This window comes from Mytilus trossulus, chromosome 4 (genome assembly GCF_036588685.1).
Source record: "Mytilus trossulus isolate FHL-02 chromosome 4, PNRI_Mtr1.1.1.hap1, whole genome shotgun sequence".
NCBI classification, from domain to species: domain Eukaryota; kingdom Metazoa; phylum Mollusca; class Bivalvia; order Mytilida; family Mytilidae; genus Mytilus; species Mytilus trossulus.
The window spans coordinates 38,383,874-38,405,700 of NC_086376.1; the positions used below are offsets into that span (position 1 = coordinate 38,383,874).

Genomic DNA, 21,827 nt, shown 5'->3' on the forward strand with positions numbered 1-21,827 from the left:
CTACAAGCTACACGAATCCCACCAAAAGCTGGGGGTGATCTCGGCAACTCCGAAAGGGAAGAAAATACTGCTTCACAAGTGACAACCGTCATGTTGTTCATAAGATAACAGTCCACAGAAACGGTCATAGCATTATCACTTCGAGCCAATCAATCCTTTAATCAAACTCCTTCATGCTGCATGCTAAGCGGAGAAGCAACACATACAAATTATAAAATCTCTGTTTTCATCCAGCCGGGTTCCAACCTAGGACCTCTCGCACTCGGGGTGATCACGCTATCACGTATTCGTGAATCCACCAAATTAAAGGAAAGTAAACGAGATAGAAATCAATGTTTTTTCAAGAGAAAACATAACTACAAACTGTTTAATGTCAGTACAGCACAGGTAGAAAATTTAAATTCTTGAAAATTACATAATAAAGCATGCACATTATTTTGAATAAAACATAATTGTACTGTTGCTGTTGAAACCATATGTTGTTCAACTGCTAGGTAAAATAGCCACAACAAATATGATAATTCATGTATATAACAAATCAACTCAAAAAAGAAAATGATTTCTATTAATTCCTGTATTATAGAATACAATATCTGTTTCTTTTGACATATATAGCCATATACATATGAGCTATATATGGTGCGTCTAGTTGTCATGTTCTTCGTATTTCCTAAAAATACAAAAAAAAAACAGCGATTGATTTCGACCTTAAATGTTGCTGGTTGATGATAAAAAAAAACAAATAAATATTATAACATAGTCAATTACCGATTCCATGTTGAGTTTGCTAATAAAACGTCCAGATGTTTTGCTCAAATGAAAAATATTTGATTTGAAATGAAGAAAAATATTTAGTTTTCACAGTAATATGAGCAAGCAAAGACAACGCGTTTGACTTACTTATTAAAAATACTTTGAAATCAGTTGAACTAAAACAATTCTATAAGCAATATACCATATGCCAACCCCCTTCCCCTATGAATAATTTTAATATCCAAACAAACTAAAATATGTCCGTTTTTTTTTGTAATAACAAACAGTGTTAATGATTGCCACCGGTAACGGCATTGAACAAAATCGTCATTGCTCCTCCAAATGACACTGTAACAACAACTGTACAATAGCGTACCTTTTTTGCCTTTCTTCTGCTTTTTTAATTCAGGTCTGGTTTTGTCTTGTTCACTTTGTTTTCTTTTTCTTTTCTGTGTAATCTGTATCTATGATAGAAAAAATACTAATGTGCTACTAATATATAAGGTGTAAACAGATCAATGTCAAAGGTATTATTGCATACGAGAAATCATTTTTTTTTTTATTAATATTAATTATCCATTACTATTTGACTTGAAGTGTATATTTCTGAATGTTTTATTACTAAATTTAGAAATTATGACGAAACTAGGGTTTACACTTCTCCAGGCAAAAAGAATAAATGAACAACAAAATGAACAATCGTTAGCCTTTCGAAAAGGCTATTCGGCTCTTAGCTGATGAAAATGGAAAGTGCTCTTGCTTTGTAGATTAGTTCATTTACTAGAATAGCCACGTGCAGCAATCAACAAATTTTACAACACACGAGAGGTCACACTATGAAGTAGTATCGTTTAACGTTGTTTTTTAATCCAGTAGATTCGACTATTTATAGATAAAGGTTACAATGTATCTGTGTAAAATCTAATTGCTAAAATAGAGAGGACAAATACGATACTCTACGGGATTGAAGGACATTTACTTGGTTTGGATTGTCCTAACCAATCAATAAACTTTTTGATTATGAATCACGTCTCGTAATATCTTCAAATCAGGTAGCAAAAAAAAAATCACGCCATAACTGTCCATCGTTCAATTCTTAATCTAGGAGTCGAGAACTTGGAGTCGAGAATAACAAATATATCAACAAACGACAAACACTGAATTAAATATGTTAGCGGGATCCGCTCCCTAACTTGGGACAGTGGACAGTGGTGTAACAGTACAACACAGGGAACGAACTATAATAACAATCAGTTGAATGAGGCTTAACTTATCAGATGAATACAAGTAGAAAAGCATTAAACAAAAACACAGAGTTAACGTGGCTGAGTACTTGTACATTCCAACAACAAAAAGACACTAATAACGGATCTGAGAGTAACTCTCTATCGCTCTAAGTCTGTATATCATTGTATTCTACGCAAGTACTGAAAAATAAAAGTACCTAAATATTACAATAATTCTAAAGTAAAGAAATAGTACTAAATATTAAAAGTAAATTTCCAGTACTACAGATTTAAAGTAAAGAAAAAGTACCTATGCAAAAGTAGCTGTGTAAGTCAGGAATCTGATGTACAGTAGTTGTCGTTTGTTTATGTAATTTATACGTGTTTCTCGTTTCTCGTTTTTTTATATAGACAACGTAGGTTTTCCCGTTTGAATGGTTTTACACTATATAAAAAAGAAGATGTGGTATGATTGGCAATGAGACAACTATCCACAAAAGACCATTTTGGGGCCCTTTATAGCTTGTTGTTCTGTGTGAACCGAGGCTCCGTGTTGAAGACCATACATTGTTTACCTTTTTTTATTTTTAAATTGTTGTTTGGATGGAGAGTTGTCTCATTGGCACTCACACCACATTTTTCTATATCTATATATTTGACATTTACACACTGTAAGGTAAAATATCTTTGTGATTTTAATCAGCATCGGCTCAGTAAAAGGTCTAATACGAGTTGCATTTACATTCTTTTTAAATTTATCTGTAAAACTCACGCAACTCTATTTTTCTCTCGCGAAAATGTAATGTCCGTTAATTTCTAATTCCGTACAAACGTAACACACCCAAACATGCATATTCGATTAGCAATAATCAAGAATTATAATCATATAGATCATTGCGGCAATTTGAGCTAATTTTAAACATATTTTCCTAAAGAAATGTATTAATTGTGAGTTCTATAACACACCAGAAACTATTTTAGAATTTCCAATGTTTCTGTTGTTCTTATCAGTTAGTTCAAACATAAAAAAAAAACAAGATTGTGTCCAAAGTACACTGGCACTATTATTTTCCATGTTCCATGGACCGTGAAATTGGGTCAAAAATTTAATTTGGCTTTAGAATTAAAAAGGTCATAATCATAAGCATCAAGTGTACTAAGTTTCAAGTGGATTAGACTTCATCTTCATCAAAAACAACCTTGACCAAAAACTTTAACCTGAAACTCACACTTTCATTTTCTATGTTCAGTGGACCGTAAAAATGGGGTCAAAAGTCTAATTTGGCTTTAAAATTAGAAAGATCATATCATAAGCAACAAGTGTACTAATGTGCGGGAATTTCTCGCTACATTGAAGACCTGTTGGTGACCTTCTGCTTTTGTTTTTTTCTACGGTCGGGTTGTTGTCTCTTTGACACATTCCCCATTTCCATTCTCAATTTTAAGTTTCAAGTTGATTGGACTTAAGCTTCATCAAAAACTACCTTGACCAAAAACTTTTACCTGCGGACGAACGAACGAACGAACGAACGAACGAATGGACGGACGGACGATCGAACGTACGGAGCCACAGACCAGAAAATATAATGCCCCTATACTATCGTAGGTGGGGCATAAATATATATTCAATAAATAAAAAAGTTAATAAACAGTATCTATTTAAGTAAACAAATCATGCGACACATGACATTAAGCTTCAGTCTATAATGCGGTCAGTCAAGTTTACCTTACAACGTCCTTTTAAGATCTTCTAACACATTGGATAGTTTAAACATCAAATTAGAATCTGCATGTAGGAAACACATTTTAATTAACTCTTAATTCAGAAAATAGATATCGTTTTTAATGACTGAACTTTTATCAATATTGATTGAAATCTGTCCGTGCAAACTCGATGAACTCACAGTTTAAAGAATTTCAAAATTAATGGCTACCTTCGTATACCTCAATTTGTATGTAACTTAGATAATAATACCTGTCAATTACATCAAATCTTGAGATTGTTACTGGTCTTGGAAAAAAAAATTAACAGTTCGTGTAGACATTGATAGAATTCTTTTTTTTTTTTAACTGACCACGAATTAGAATATGAACCACTTCTTTTTTTTAATTGGAAAAGTCATTCCCGACTACTTTAATATAAACTTTGAAAGATCAAATTGAAGTTAAACATGCTTACCTCTTCTCCATCCATATTGTCATTTCGTTGGAATTGATTGTCTAAGCTTGGTGCTGTTGATAGTTTTACGCAAACCATCATAATTAAGAATACTTTGAAATGAAAAATTTCAAAATAACACTTTTGATTGAACAATACTCTCATGTTAAGAAAGAAAACGCGCGTTTTCCGGCTCCAATGTGTCCTACTAGGGTGTGCGATTTATCACATTGATTTACTTCACAGTTCAAAAGAATTCGAACAGACTTGAAAGGATATCGTGTTACATTTAACAAATTATCTTTACCGTTGGAATTCCATCTAATTAGACTTTAACCATGCAGAGATCCTGGACATTAATATCTGATAAGAATATTTACTTAACTGTAAATGTTACGTTATTTCTTGTCTGTTAGGTTTTGAAGTTCTTTCGGATTTAAGCATGCCACATGTTTCATTCAAAATTAACGGAAAATTAAAATTTTGGTCACACAAAGAATGTAATATATATATGCCGGTTAAACAACATGATTTTTTTTTCTTCAAATGAGATGTTAATTTTAACAAGACTATAAAATTTCCCTATGCAAAAAAAATCATTATATATGTACTATTCTTTTACTACTGAGGCTGTGCGCTGTTTTCTCCTCTAGGGGGAGGGGGCAGGCACTTACTTTATAATTAGTGGTAGGGATAAGCCGCTGTAATAGGTCACTTTTACATGCTCTATGATATATGAAAAGGGTGAGAAATTCAGATTCAATATATCAATAGGTTGATATTATCACTTGCTTGATAATATCATAAGTATCTGAAGTTAATCAGATGTCCGTATTTGTTTTTGATGCGGTTAAACCACAGTCGTAAATGCATCAGTTATTTGTCAAACCAATTAAACTCTATTTATTCTGATGTGGTCTTTCCACTGATGCCAGTGATAGATGCAATAAATCCAACCATTTTGACATTTGCACCTATTTAACATTCAAGGGTTTGTATACTAAAACATGATAACAATTATTTAGAGAAATTCCAGTATGACAGTGTCCTTGAAGAGGGAACGGCAATGTAACTTGTAATTAGTTTTTAATTATTATTGAACATGTTAAGATATTAAATTTATCTGATCATAGATGTTATACCATCTATGATCTGACCAAACGTCTTTTACATGTATTGTATTTTGGAATTGAATGTCTTTCATATAAAAGGGGGCAATACGAAGAAAGTGTTTAAAATTAGACGAATTTATTGAAAAGGAAGGTTATATTATTGCGCTACTACGTTGCTTAATAACAATGAACGTGATGATGAGCGGGACAAAAAAATCTATATTAATGTACCAGAAGATGAAAAATATTCAAATATATTTATAGGTCTTATTTTTGTTAATTGATATATAACAAGGTAGGTATATATTTTTGATAAACAAAATATATGAAAAGGGTGGGGTACTCGATGTCCCAGCTGCTCACCCCTACCCAAAACAAAATTGAAGTGCCCTCCCCCCCCCCCCCCCCCCGAGGTTTTTTCTATAAAACCTTTTTTAATTAACAGTTTGTTTATATGCATCAGGAAATTCAATCTTTTATATTAATATGCATAATTCCGTTGTTACTAGTGGTTTGTAATAAATCTAGCTATTTATAACAGCCTTTGCCAGTCTGTGAAAACGTAACATATTGTTGCATATGATAAAAGATTCAGAATTGCGCCTTGTTATCTGGATACAGACACTGTTGATATAGAGATGCACAAAAAAAAAGAGAATATGATTCAGCAATCGATGGACAAACAACAAAAAGACATATAGATTCAACAGTTAGTCTTCAAGAATCTGCAAAAAAGAAACAACAGAAGATGTTGCATGATTGGCAATAAGTCAACTCTTCACCAGAGACCAAATGTAAGAAGTCGGAAGCATATTGTTCAGTGGTTGTCGTTTGTTGTTCTGAATCATACATGTATATTGTTTCTCGTTACTCAATATTTATATGTATTAGACCCTTGGTTTTCCTGTAAGATTTCAAGTTGTCAACAACAAAAAATCAGCCTCTCCTTTTCGTGTGTAGTTTGGACTAAATGTTTTATATTATTAAGGTCTTTCCTCTCCGCGAGGAAAGACCTTATTGTTTTTCTAATGTTTTTTTTTTAAGGTCTTTCCCCTACGTGAGGAAAGACCTTATTGTTTTTAAGGTCTTTCCTCTCCGTGAGGAAAGACCTTATTGTTTTTCGCATGTTTTTTTTTTTTTTTTTTTTTTTTTTTTTTTTCATCCAGCATTTGTTTGACATGGCCTCCCCTCGTTTCTATTGGAGTTATCAAAACCAAATATGGACCATCGGTAGACCTCATTATGAAGTATTACCAGATGAGGCTGTGTAGGATTTCATCATCCCCTTTAGAAGTTATCTCCCTTTTATTGATTTTTTTCAACATGACCCCCCCTCGTTGTTTTTAAAGATATCATGATCTTATTTTTACAATAGGTACATCTCATCATGATGTATTACCATATGAGGCTGCATAGAATTTCATCATCCCCTTTGAGAGTTATTTCCCCTTGAAACAATTTCTTTCCTTTGCTCATTTCTCAAAAAATGTTAGAGATAGAATCGATTTGAAAACGGCAACATGTACAGGAACAGATGGCAATGTTAATGAACATATACAATCATTTTGTTATTAACCCTTATAAGGAGTTATTCCCCTTGAAAAATTGTATACAATTTTAGAAAAAATCTATTGCAAGAACTGGAAGTCGTAGAGACTTGGGACCTTCACCAATAATCTTTAATTCATGTGACCTTCAATATGCACCCAAGGTCAAAGGTCACAGAGTGCAAAAAAAAATTACGCTGCAATTTCAAGCTTACATATTAGGAAAACGATAAGACTTTGCTGCCTACATACAGCGTATAAAATGTTCCTCTCGACGAACTCTACAATTTATGTAATAAGCCCAAAAATGTCCGACCGTCTGTTCAAAAGTTACAACGGGATGATTATTAAAAGTATAGTATTTTGTGTATATCTTTTTAAAGGTAACAGATATCAACCTACTATAAACTTAAAAGATGATCAGTAGTTCAAGACCTTCAATTTGAGGTCAATGTCAGGTCATGATGAAATTTCACCTTGACCTTCACATTATACTATGACCTTGACCTTGTGATATTTAAAAGGTCAAGTGGTCCTGAGTTGAATGGTGATAGTCCCATGTCTTTACGACTTCCGGTTCTCAAGTTTTGTATTGCATCATATATTTGATGATTAATTGTGACCTTAGTGAACTTTAAAATTGTCTTAATTCTTTTTCTATAATGTTGTCCTTTAACTGTAGATCATTTATCATTTAACAGATTTGAGATATCTATTGTCGTTTTAGAGATAATGCAGTTTTAAGTTTTGCGAGCGGAGGCATGTATTTCTGAATCATCAAGAGCTTACCACTTAAAATGTTTAAGAAATTGAAGAGGTTGACATAGTTATATGTTTGACAAAATACCAAAAACATTCCATTTAAAAAAACACTAAAAAATTCAATTTGAAATTTTCATGTTTTGCATTGACTTTGTAAGTTTCATAATTTCTATTTATATAGTTGATATTGCATCATTATTTGCACTTTGTCAAATGGGGTCATCTGATATATCAAATTGAAGGTCTTAATAAACTCTACTTAAAAATGAAAATTTGAAACCCCCTTTTCATCCAAGGGAGACGGGTGGGGTCATTTAGTGCAAACATTCAAATTTCTCAGATGGTAAGGTTGTCGCATATCAAATGAAAGAACATAAAGCGAACATTTCAAATTTCAAATTGACGTCTCCCAAAAATGAGTTGGATGGGGTCATTGAGTGCAAAAAATAAATGTTCTTTTAAGGTAGGGTTGTTGTATATCAAATGAAAGGTCATTATGTGTACATTTCAAATAGCAAATTCCTGACCTTCAAAAATTAGTAAGATAGGGTTATTGAGTGCAAAAATCAAACTTTCTAGAATATGGCGTTGTCGCATATCAAATGAAAGCTCATCTACTCTATGTTACATATATAATAATTCCGATATCAAAAATGTAGGCGGATGAGGTCATTAAGTGATAAAAGTAAAACGTTTCAGAAGGTATGCTTGTCGTATATCAAACGAAAGGTCGTACAAAGTACATTATGAAAGCATCACTTTTACAGGAAAGACCTTTCAATTGTTTTACAAACAATTGAGATACTAGTGTTTTTTCTTTTTCTTTTTTTTCTTCCAACATTTGTTTGACAAGGCCTCCTCCCCTTTCTGTTGAAGTTATCAAGACCAAATATGGACCATCGATAGACCTCATCATGAACTTTTACAAGATGAACTTTTGTAGGATTTCATCATCCCCTTTAGAAGTTATCTCCCTTTTATTGATTTTTTTCAACATGGCCCCCCTTAAATGTTTTAAAAGATATCATGACCTTATTTGGACAATAGCTAGATCTTATCATGATATGTTACCATATGAGGCTGCTAAGGATTTCATCATCCCTTATGAGAGTTATGTCCCCTTGAAGCAATTTCTTTCTTTTACATTTTTAGCAAAAAGTATTCAAGACAGAATCGATTTGAAAACGGTAACATGTACAAGAACAGATGGCAATGTTATTGAACATATACAATCATTTTGTTATTAACCCTTATAAGGAGTTATTCCCCTTGAAAAATTGTGAACAGTTTTAGAATTTTTTTATTTTCAGAACCGGAAGTCGTAGAGACTTGGGACCTGCACCAATAATCTGTAATTCATGTGACCTTGAATATGCACCCAAGGTCAAAGGTCACTGAGTGCAAAAAAAAATTACGCTGCAATTTCAAGCTTACATATTAGGAAAACGATAAGACTTTGCTGCATACATACAGCGTATAAAATGTTCCTCTCGACGAGCTCTACATTTTATATTATTAACCGAAAAATGTCCGACTGTCTGTTCAAAAGTTACAACGGGATGATTCTTAAAAATCTAGTATTTTGTGTATATCTTTTTTAAGGTAACAGATATCAACCTACTATATACTGCAAAGATGATCAGTAATTCAATACCTTCAATTTGAGGTCAATGTTACGTCATGATGCAATTTCACCTTGACCTTCACATTATACTATGACCTTGACATTGTGATCTCTGAAAGGTCAAGTGGTCCTGAGTTGAATGGTGATAGTCCCATGTCTCTATGACTTCCGGTTCTCAAGTTTGGTATTGCATCATATATTTGATGATTAATTGTGACCTTGGTGAACTTTGAAATTGTCCCAATTCTTTTTCTATAATGTTGTCCTTCAACTGTAGATCATTTATCATTTAACAGATTTGAGATATCTATTGTCGTTATAGAGATACTGCAGTTTAAAGTTTTGCGAGCGGAGGCATGTATTTCTGAATCAACAAGAGCTTACCACGAAAAATGTTTAAGAAATTGAAGAGGTTGACATAGTTATATGTTTGACCAAATACCAAAAACATTCCATGGAAAAATACACCAAAAAATCATTTTGAAATTTTCAAGTTTTGCATTGACTTTGTAAGTTTCATAACTTCTATTTATATAGTTGATATTGCATCATTATTTGTACTTTGTCAAATGGGGTCATCTGATATATCAAATTGAAGGTCTAAATAAACTCTACCTAAAAATGAAAATTTTGAACCCCCTTTTCATCCCAGTGGGCAGGGTGGGTTCAATTAGTGCAAACATTCAAATTTCTCAGATGGTAAGGTTGTCGCATATCAAATGAAAGAACATAAAGCGTACATTTCAAATTTCAAATTGACGTCTCCCAAAAATGGGTTGGATGGGGTCATTGAGTGCAAAATATAAATTTTCTTTAAAGATAGGGTTGTTGTATATCAAATGAAAGGTCATGATGTGTACATTTAAAATATCAAATTCCCGACCTCAAAAAATTAGTTGGATAGGGTTATTAAGTGCAAAAATCAAACTTTCTGGAAAATGGCGTTGTCGCATATCAAATGAAAGCTCATCTACTCTGTATTACATATATCATACTTCCGATCTCAAAACTGTAGGCGGATGAGGTCATTAAGTGTTAAAAGCGAAAAGTTTGAAAAGGTATGCTTGTCGTATATCAAACGAAAGGTCGTACAAAGTACATAACGAAAACATCACTTTTACAGGAAAGACCTTTCAATTGTTTTACAAACAATTGAGATACTAGTTCTAATGTTTTTTTTAAGGTCTTTCCCCTACGTGAGGAAAGACCTTATTGTTTTTCTAATGTTTTTTTTTCTTTTTCTTTTTTTTCTTCCAACATTTGTTTGACAAGGCCTCGTCCCCTTTCTGTTGAAGTTATCAAGACCAAATATGGATCATTGATAGACCACATCATGAACTTTTACCAGATGAACTTTTGTAGGATTTCATCATCCCCTTTTAGAAGTTATCTCCCTTTTATTGATTTTTTTCAACATGGCCCCCCTTAAATGTTTTAAAAGATATCATGACCTTATTTGGACAAAAATTAGATCTCATCATGATGTGTTACCATATGAGGCTGCTAAGGATTTCATCATTCCCTATGAGAGTTACGTCCCCTTGAAGCAATTTCTTTCTTTTACATTTTTCTCAAAAAGTATTCAAGATAGAATCGATTTGAAAACGGCAACATGTACAAGACCAAATGGCAATGATAATAAACATATACAATCATTTTGTTGTTAACCCTTATAAGGAGTTATTTCCCTTGAAAAAATATACACAATTTTTGAAAAATTGTATCTCGAGAACCGGAAGTCGTAAAGACTTGGGACCTTCACCAATAATCTTTAATTCATGTGACCTTCAATATGCACCCAAAGTCAAAGGTCACAGAGTGCAAAAAAAAAATTACGCTGCAATTTCAAGCTTACATATTAGGAAAACGATAAGACTTTGCTGCCTACATACAGCGTATAAAATGTTCCTCTCGACGAACTCTACATTTTATACAATAAGCCCAAAAATGTCCGACCGTCTGTTCAAAAGTTACAACGGGATGATTCTTAAAAGTATAGTATGTTGTGTATATCTTTTTAAAGGTAACAGATATATAACCTACTATAAACTGAAAAGATGATCAGTAATTCAAGACCTTCAATTTGAGGTCAATGTCAGGTCATGATGAAATTTCACCTTGACCTTCACATTATACTATGACCTTGACCTTGTGATATTTGAAAGGTCAAGTGGTCTTGAGTTGAATGGTGATAGTCCCATGTATCTACGACATCCGGTTCTCAAGTTTGGTATTGCATCATATATTTGATGATTGATTGTGACCTTGGTGAACATTGAAATTGTCCCAATTCTTTTTCTATAATGTTGTCCTTCAACTGTAGATCATTTATCATTTAACAGATTTGAGATACCTATTGTCGTTTTAGAGATAATGCAGTTTGAAATTTTGCGAGCGGAGGCATGTATTTCTGAATCAACAACAGCTTACCACTTAAAATGTTTTATAAATTGAAGAGGTTAACATAGTTATTTGTTTGACAAAATACCAAAAATTTTCCGTTTAAAAAAAACACCAAAAAATCATTTTGAAATTTACATGTTTTGCATTGACTTTGAAAGTTTCATAACTTCTATTTATATCGTTGACATTGCATCATTTTTTGCACTTTGTCAAATGGGGTCATCTGATATATCAAATTGAAGGTCTCAATAAACTCTACTTAAAAAATGAAAATTTTAAACCCCCTTTTCATCCCAGAGGGAAGGGTGGGGTCATTTAGTGCAAACATTCAAATTTCTCAGATGGTAAGGTTGTCGCATATCAAATGAAAGAACATAAAGAGTACATTTCAAATTTCAAATTGACGTCTCCCAAAAATGGGTTAGATGGGGTCATTGAGTGCAAAAAATAAATGTTCTTTTAAGGTAGGGTTGTTGTATATCAAATGAAAGGTCATGATGTGTACATTTGAAATATCAAATTCCCAACCTCCAAAAAATAGTTGGATAGGGTTATTAAGTGCAAAAAATAAACTTTCTAGAACATGGCGTTGTCGCATTTCAAATGAAAGCTCATATACTCTGTTTCATATATTATAATTCCGATCTCAAAAATGTAGGCGGATAAGGTTATTAAGTGTAAAAAGCGAAAAGTTTCAGAAGGTATGCTTGTCGTATATCAAACGAAAGGTCGTTCAAAGTACAATACGAAAACATCACTTTTACAGGAAAGACCTTTCAATTGTTTTACAAACAATTGAGATACTAGTTAAGGTCTTTCCTCTCCGTGAGGAAAGACCTTATTGTTTTTCGCATGTTTTTTTTTTTTTTTTTTTTTTTTTTTTTTTTTCATCCAGCATTTGTTTGACATGGCCTCCCCTCGTTTCTATTGGAGTTATCAAAACCAAATATGGACCATCGGTAGACCTCATTATGAAGTATTACCAGATGAGGCTGTGTAGGATTTCATCATCCCCTTTAGAAGTTATCTCCCTTTTATTGATTTTTTTCAACATGGCCCCCCCTCGTTGTTTTTAAAGATATCATGATCTTATTTGGACAATAGGTACATCTCATCATGATGTATTACCATATGAGGCTGCATAGAATTTCATCATCCCCTTTGAGAGTTGTTTCCCCTTGAAACAATTTCTTTCCTTTGCTCATTTCTCAAAAAATGTTAGAGATAGAATCGATTTGAAAACGGCAACATGTACAGGAACAGATGGCAATGTTAATGAACATATACAATCATTTAGTTATTAACCCTTATAAGGAGTTATTCCCCTTGAAAAATTGTATACAATTTTAGAAAAAATCTATTTCAAGAACTGGAAGTTGTAGAGACTTGGGACCTTCACCAATAATCTTTAATTCATGTGACCTTCAATATGCACCCAAGGTCAAAGGTCACAGAGTGCAAAAAAAAATTACGCTGCAATTTCAAGCTTACATATTAGGAAAACGATAAGACTTTGCTGCCTACATACAGCGTATAAAATGTTCCTCTCGACGAACTCTACATTTTATATAATAAGCCCAAAAATGTCCGACCGTCTGTTCAAAAGTTACAACAGGATGATTATTAAAAGTATAGTATTTTGTGTATATCTTTTTAAAGGTAACAGATATCAACCTACTATAAACTGAAAAGATGATCAGTAATTCAAGACCTTCAATTTGAGGTCAATGTCAGGTCATGATGAAATTTCACCTTGACCTTCACATTATACTATGACCTTGACCTTGTGACATTTGAAAGGTCAAGTGGTCCTGAGTTGAATGGTGATAGTCCCATGTCTCTACGACTTCCGGTTCTCAAGTTTTGTATTGCATCATATATTTGATGATTAATTGTGACCTTGGTGAACTTTGAAATTGTCCACATTCTTTTTTTATAATGTTGTCCTTCAAATGTAGATCATTTATCATTTAACAGATTTGAGATATCTATTGTCGTTTTAGAGATAATGCAGTTTGAAGTTTTGCGAGCGGAGGAATGTATTTCTGAATCATCAAGAGCTTACCACGAAAAATGTTTTAGAAATTGAAGAGGTTGACATAGTTATGTGTTTGACCAAATACCAAAAACATTCCATGGAAAAAAACACCAAAAAATCAATTTGAAATTTTCATGTTTTGCATTGACTTTGTAAGTTTCATAACTTCTATTAATATAGTTGATATTACATCATTATTTGCACTTTGTCAAATGGGGTCATCTGATATATCAAATTGAAGGTCTTAATAAACTCTACTTAAAAAATGAAAATTTTAAACCCCCTTTTCATCCCAGGGGGAAGGGTGGGGTCATTTAGTGCAAACATTCAAATTTCTCAGATGGTAAGGTTGTCGCATATCAAATGAAAGAACATAAAGCGTACATTTCAAATTTCAAATTGACGTCCCCCAAAAATTGATTGGATGGGGTCATTGAGTGCAAAAAATAAATTTTCTTTTACGATAGGGTTGTTGTATATCAAATGAAAGGTCATGATGTATACATTTGAAATATCAAATTCCCAACCTCCAAAAATTGGTTGGATGAGGTTATTAAGTGCAAAAATCAAACTTTTTAAAACATGGCGTTGTCGCATATCAAATGAAAGCTCATCTACCCTGTGTTACATATATCATACTTCCGATCTAAAAAATGTAGGCGGATGAGGTCATTAAGTGTAAAAAGCGAAAAGTTACAGAAGGTATGATTGTCGTATATCGAACGAAAAGTCGTACAAAGAACATTACGAAAACATCACTTTTACAGGAAAGACCTTAAGGTCTTTCCTCTCCGTGAGGAAAGACCTTATTGTTTTTAAGGTCTTTCCTCTCCGCGAGGAAAGACCTTATTGTTTTTCGCATGTTTTTTAAGGTCTTTCCTCTCCGCGAGGAAAGACCTTATTGTTTTTCGCATGTTTTTTTTTTTTTTTTTTCATCCAGCATTTGTTTGACATGGCCTCCCCTCGTTTCTATTGGAGTTATCAAAACCAAATATGGACCATCGGTAGACCTCATTATGAGGTATTACCAGATGAGGCTGTGTAGGATTTCATCATCCCCTTTAGAAGTAATCTCCCTTTTATTGGTTTTTTTCGACATGGCCCCCCCTCGTTGTTTTTGAAGATATCATGACTTTATTTAGACAATAGTTAGATCTCATCATGATGTGTTACCATATGAGGCTGCTAAGGATTTCATCATTCCCTATGAGAGTTATGTCCCCTTGAAGCAATTTCTTTCTTTTACATTTTTCTCAAAAAGTATTTAAGATAGAATCCATTTGAAAACGGCAACATGTACAAGACCAGATGGCAATGTTAATTAACATATACACTCATTTTGTTGTTAACCCTTATAAGGAGTTATTCCCCTTAAAAAAATATACACAATTTTTGAAAAATTGTATCTCGAGAACCGGAAGTCGTAAAGACTTGGGACCTACACCAATAATCTTAAGTTCATATGACCTTTAATTTGCACCCAAGGTCAAAGGTCACCGAGTGCAAAAAAAAATTACGCTGCAATTTTAAGCTTCCATATTAAGAAAACGATAAGAGTTTGCTGCATACTTACAGCGTATAAAATGTTCCTCTCGACGAGCTCTACATTTTATACACTGAGCTCAAAAGAGTCCGACCGTCTGTTCAAAAGTTACGACGGGATGATTCTTAAAAGTATAGTATTGTGTGTATATCTTTTTAAAGTTAACAGATATCAACCTACTATAAACTTAAAAGATGATCAGTAGTTCAAGACCTTCAATTTGAGGTCAATGTCAGGTCATGATGAAATTTCACCTTGACCTTCACAGTATACTATGACCTTGACCTTGTGATAGTTGAAAGGTTAAGTGGTCCTGAGTTGAATGGTGCTAGTCCCATGTTTCTACGACTTCCGGTTCTTAAGTTTAGTATTGCATCATATATTTGATGATAAATTGTGACCTTTATGAACTTTGAAATTGTCCCAATTCTTTTTCTATAATGTTGTTGTTCAACTGTATATCGTTTATCATTTAACATATTTGAAATATCTATAGTCCTTTAAGGAATAATGACGTTTGAAGTTTTGCGAGCGGAGGCATGTATTTCTGAATCATCAAGAGTTTACCACTTAAAATGTCTTAGAAATTGAAGAGGTTGACATAGTTATATGTTTGACCAAATACCAAAAACATTCCATGGAAAAAAACACCAAAAAATCAATTTGAAATTTTCAAGTTTTGCATTGACTTTGTAAGTTTCATAACTTCTATTTATATAGTTGATATTGCATCATTATTTGCACTTTGTCAAATGGGGTCATCTGATATATCAAATTGAAGGTCTCAATAAACTCTACTTAAAAATGAAAATTTGAAACCTCCTTTTCATCCCAGGGGGACGGGTGGGGTCATTTAGTGCAAACATTCAAATTTCTCAGATGGTAAGGTTGTTGCATATCAAATGAAAGAACATAAAGCGTACATTTCAAATTTCAAATTGACGTCTCCAAAAAATTGGTTGGATGGGGTCATTGAGTGCAAAAAATAAATTTTCTTTTAAGGTAGGGTTGTTGTATATCAAATGAAAGGTCATGATGTGTACATTTGATATATCAAATTCCCGACCTCCAAAAATTAGTTGGATAGGGTTATTAAGTGCAAAAGTCAAACTTTTTAGAACATGGTGTTGTCGCATATCAAAAGAAAGCTCATCTACTCTGTTCCATGTATCATAATTCCGATCTCAAAAATGTAGGCGGATGAGGTCATTTAGTGTAAAAAGCGAAAAGTTTCAGAAGGTATGCTGTCTTATATCAAACGAAAGGTCGTACAAATTACAATACGAAAACATCACTTTTACAGGAAAGACCTTTCAATTGTTTTACAAACAATTGAGATACTAGTTTTTTTTTTAAGGTCTTTCCCCTACGTGAGGAAAGACCTTATTGTTTTTCTAATGTTTTTTTTAAGGTCTTTCCTCTCCGCGAGGAAAGACCTTATTGTTAAGGTCTTTCCTCTCCGTGAGGAAAGACCTTATTGTTTTTCGCATGTTTTTTTTTTTTTTTTTTTTTTTTTTTTTTTTTTTTTTTTCATCCAGCATTTGTTTGACATGGCCTCCCCTCGTTTCTATTGGAGTTATCAAAACCAAATATGAACCATCGGTAGACCTCATTATGAAGTATTACCAGATGAGGCTGTGTAGGATTTCATCATCCCCTTTAGAAGTTATCTCCCTTTTATTGATTTTTTTCAACATGGCCCCCCCTCGTTGTTTTTAAAGATATCATGATCTTATTTGGACAATAGGTACATCTCATCATGATGTATTACCATATGAGGCTGCATAGAATTTCATCATCCCCTTTGAGAGTTATTTCCCCTTGAAACAATTTCTTTCCTTTGCTCATTTCTCAAAAAATGTTAGAGATAGAATCGATTTGAAAACGGCAACATGTACAGGAACAGATGGCAATGTTAATGAACATATACAATCATTTTGTTATTAACCCTTATAAGGAGTTATTTCCCTTGAAAAATTGAAAACAATTTTAGAAAAAATCTATTTCAAGAACTGGAAGACGTAGAGACTTGGGACCTTCACCAATAATCTTTAATTCATGTGACCTTCAAAATGCACCCAAGGTCAAAGGTCACAGAGTGCAAAAAAAAATTACGCTGCAATTTCAAGCTTACATATTAGGAAAACGATAAGACTTTGCTGCCTACATACAGCGTATAAAATGTTCCTCTCGACGAACTCTACATTTTATATAATAAGCCCAAAAATGTCCGACCGTCTGTTCAAAAGTTACAACGGGATGATTATTAAAAGTATAGTATTTTGTGTATATCTTTTTAAAGGTAACAGATATCAACCTACTATAAACTGAAAAGATGATCAGTAATTCAAGACCTTCAATTTGAGGTCAATGTCAGGTCATGATGAAATTTCACCTTGACCTTCACATTATACTATGACCTTGACCTTGTGATATTTGAAAGGTCAAGTGGTCTTGAGTTGAATGGTGATAATCCGATGTCTCTACGACTTCCGGTTCTCAAGTTTGGTATTGCATCATATATTTGATGATTAATTGTGACCTTGGTGAACATTGAAATTGTCCCAATTCTTTTTCTATGATGTTGTCCTTTAACTGTAGATCATTTATCATTTAACAGATTTGAGATATCTATTGTCGTTGTAGAGATAATGCAGTTTGAAGTTTTGCGAGCGGCGGCATTTATTTCTGAATCAACAAGAGCTTACCGCTTAAAATGTTTTCGAAATTGAAGAAGTTAACATAGCTATATGTTTGACCAAATACCGAAAACATTCCATGGAAAAAAACCACAAAAAAATCATTTTGAAATTTTCATGTTTTGCATTGACTTTGTAAGTTTCATAACTTCTATTTATATAGTTGATATTGCATCATTATTTGCACTTTGTCAAAAGGGGTCATCAGATATATCAAATTGAAGGTCTTAATAAACTCTACTTCAAGATGAAAATTTTAAACCCCCGTTTCATCCCAGGGACACGGGTGGGGTCATTTAGTGCAAACATTCAAATTTCTCAGATGGTAAGGTTGTCGCATATCAAATGAAAGGACATAAAGCGTACATTTCAAATTTCAAATTGGCGTCCCCCAAAAATTGGTTGGATGGGGTTATTGAGTGCAAAAAATAAATTTACTTTTAAGATAGAGTTGTTGTATATCAAATAAAAGGTCATGATGTGTACATTTGAAATATCAAATTTCCGACCTCCAAAAATTAGTTGGATAGGGTTATTAAGTGCAAAAATCTAAATTTCTAGAACATGGCGTTGTCGCACATCAAATGAAAGCTCATCTACTCTATGTTACATATATCATACTTCCGATCTCAAAAATGTAGGCGGATGAGGTCATTAAGTTTAAAAAGCGAAAAATTTCAGAAGGTATGCTTGTCGTATATCAAACGTAAGGTCGTACAAAGAACATGACGAAAACATCACTTACAAACAATTGAGATACTAGTTAAGGTCTTTCCCCTACGTGAGGAAAGACCTTATTGTTTTTCTAATGTTTTTTTTTCTTTTTCTTTTTTTTCTTTTTTTTCTTCCAACATTTGTTTGACAAGGCCTCATCCCCTTTCTGTTGAAGTTATCAAGACCAAATATGGATCATTGATAGACCTCATCATGAACTTTTACCAGATGAACTTTTGTAGGATTTCATCATCCCCTTTAGAAGTTATCTCCCTTTTATTGATTTTTTTCAACATGCCCCCCCTTAAATGTTTTAAAAGATATCATGACCTTATTTGGACAAAAGTTAGATCTCATCATGATGTGTTACCATATGAGGCTGCTAAGGATTTCATCATTCCCTATGAGAGTTACGTCCCCTTGAAGCAATTTCTTTCTTTTACATTTTTCTCAAAAAGTATTCAAGATAGAATCGATTTGAAAACGGCAACATGTACAAGACCAAATGGCAATGATAATAAACATATACAATTATTTTGTTGTTAACCCTTTTAAGGAGTTATTTCCCTTGAAAAAATATACACAATTTTTGAAAAATTGTATCTCGAGAACCGGAAGTCGTAAAGACTTGGGACCTACACCAAAAATCTTAAGTTCATGTGACCTTTCATTTGCACCCAAGGTCAAAGGTCACCAAGTGCAAAAAAAAATTACGCTGCAATTTCAAGCTTGCATATTAAGAAAACGATAAGAGTTTGCTGCATACTTACAGTGTATAAAATGTTCCTCTCGACGAGCTCTACATTTTATACACTGAGCTCAAAAGATTCCGACTGTCTGTTCAAAAGTTACGACGGGATGATTCTTAAAAGTATAGTATTGTGTGTATATCTTTTTAAAGGTAACAGATATCAACCTACTATAAACTGCAAAGATGATCAGTAGTTCAAGACCTTCAATTTGAGGTCAATGTCAGGTCATGATGAAATGTCACCTTGACCTTCACATTATACTATGATCTTGACCTTGTGACATTTGAAAGGTCAAGTGGTCCTGAGTTGAATGGTGATAGTCCCATGTCTCTACGACTTCCGGTTCTCAAGTTTTGTATTGCATCATATATTTGATGATTAATTGTGACCTTGGTGAACTTTGAAATTGTCCACATTCTTTTTCTATAATGTTGTCCTTCAACTGTAGATCATTTATCATTTAACAGATTTGAGATATCTATTGTCGTTTCAGAGATAATGCAGTTTGAAGTTTTGCGAGCGGAGGCATGTATTTCTGAATCATCAAGAGCTTACCACGAAAAATGTTTTAGAAATTGAAGAGGTTGACATAGTTATGTGTTTGACCAAATACCAAAAACATTCCATGGAAAAAAACACCAAAAAATCAATTTGAAATTTTCATGTTTTGCATTGACTTTGTAAGTTTCATAACTTCTATTTATATAGTTGATATTGCATCATTATTTGCACTTTGTCAAATGGGGTCATCTGATATATTAAATTGAAGGTCTTAATAAACTCTACTTTAAAAATGAAAATTTTAAACCCCCTTTTCATCCCAGGGGGAAGGGTGGGGTCATTTAGTGCAAACATTCAAATTTTTCAGATGGTAATTAAGGTTGTCGCATATCAAATGAAAGAACATAAAGCGTACATTTGAAATTTCAAATTGACGTCCCCCAAAAATTGGTTGGATGGGGTCATTGAGTGCAAAAAATAAATTTTCTTTTACGATAGGGTTGTTGTATATCAAATGAAAGGTCATGATGTATACATTTGAAATATCAAATTCCCAACCTCCAAAAATTGGTTGGATGAGGTAATTAAGTGCAAAAATCAAACTTTTTAAAACATGGCGTTGTCGCATATCAAATAAAAGCTCATCTACCCTGTGTTACATATATCATACTTCCGATCTAAAAAATGTAGGCGGATGAGGTCATTAAGTGTAAAATGCGAAAAGTTACAGAAGGTATGCTTGTCGTATATCGAACAAAAGGTCGTACAAAGAACATTACGAAAACATCACTTTTACAGGAAAGACCTTTCAATTGTTTTACAAACAATTGAGATACTAGTGTTTTTTTTTCTTTTTCTTTTTTTTCTTCCAACATTTGTTTGACAAGCCCTCATCCCCTTTCTGTTGAAGTTATCAAGACCAAATATGGATCATTGATAGACCTCATCATGAACTTTAACCAGATGAACTTTTGTAGGATTTCATCATCCCCTTTAGAAGTTATCTCCCTTTTATTGATTTTTTTCAACATGGCCCCCCTTAAATGTTTTAAAAGATATCATGACCTTATTTGGACAAAAGTTAGATCTCATCATGATGTGTTACCATATGAGGCTGCTAAGGATTTCATCATTCCCTATGAGAGTTACGTCCCCTTGAAGCAATTTCTTTCTTTTACATTTTTCTCAAAAAGTATTCAAGATAGAATCGATTTGAAAACGGCAACATGTACAAGACCAAATGGCAATGATAATAAACATATACAATCATTTTGTTGTTAACCCTTATAAGGAGTTATTTCCCTTGAAAAAATATACACAATTTTTGAAAAATTGTATCTCGACAACCGGAAGTCGTAAAGACTTGGGACCTACACCAATAATCTTAAGTTCATGTGACCTTTAATTTGCACCCAAGGTCAAAGGTCACCAAGTGCAAAAAAAAATTACGCTGCAATTTCAAGCTTGCATATTAAGAAAACGATAAGAGTTTGCTGCATACTTACAGTGTATAAAATGTTCCTCTCGACGAGCTCTACATTTTATACACTGAGCTCAAAAGATTCCGACTGTCTGTTCAAAAGTTACGACGGGATGATTCTTAAAAGTATAGTATTGTGTGTATATCTTTTTAAAGGTAACAGATATCAACCTACTATAAACTGCAAAGATGATCAGTAGTTCAAGACCTTCCATTTGAGGTCAATGTCAGGTCATGATGAAATTTCACCTTGACCTTCACATTATACTATGACCTTGACCTTGTGACATTTGAAAGGTCCAGTGGTCCTGAGTTGAATGGTGATAGTCCCATGTCTCTACGACTTCCGGTTCTCAAGTTTTGTATTGCATCATATATTTGATGATTAATTGTGACCTTGGTGAACTTTGAAATTGTCCACATTCTTTCTCTATAATGTTGTCCTTCAACTGTAGATCATTTATCATTTAACAGATTTGAGATATCTATTGTCGTTTTAGAGATAATGCAGTTTG

The 21,827-nt window shown here is 33.2% G+C and overlaps 1 protein-coding gene across 1 annotated transcript; it reads right to left on the bottom strand.

Moving 5' to 3' along the window:
• Positions 1–223: 223 nt before the first annotated feature.
• On the bottom strand, positions 224–4,439 carry LOC134713905 (uncharacterized). Its single transcript, XM_063575183.1, has 3 exons — positions 4,159–4,439; positions 1,130–1,217; positions 224–670 (listed from the first exon to the last, which is right to left on the bottom strand). Exons 1-3 carry the CDS (start codon positions 4,300–4,302, stop codon positions 357–359), a joined length of 546 nt encoding a protein of 181 aa, XP_063431253.1. The 5' UTR covers positions 4,303–4,439; the 3' UTR covers positions 224–356.
• Positions 4,440–21,827: the final 17,388 nt, after the last annotated feature.

Bases quoted from the DNA above. Each gene is read 5' to 3' on its own strand.
- LOC134713905 (XM_063575183.1), bottom strand. From the start codon at position 4,302: ATGAGAGTATTGTTCAATCAAAAGTGTTATTTTGAAATTTTTCATTTC. The intron at 1,218-4,158 runs GTAAGCATGTTT...TTTCTATCATAG, and splicing joins ACAATATGGATGGAGAAGAG to ATACAGATTACACAGAAAAG. The intron at 671-1,129 runs GTACGCTATTGT...TTGTATTTTTAG, and splicing joins GCAGAAGAAAGGCAAAAAAG to GAAATACGAAGAACATGACA.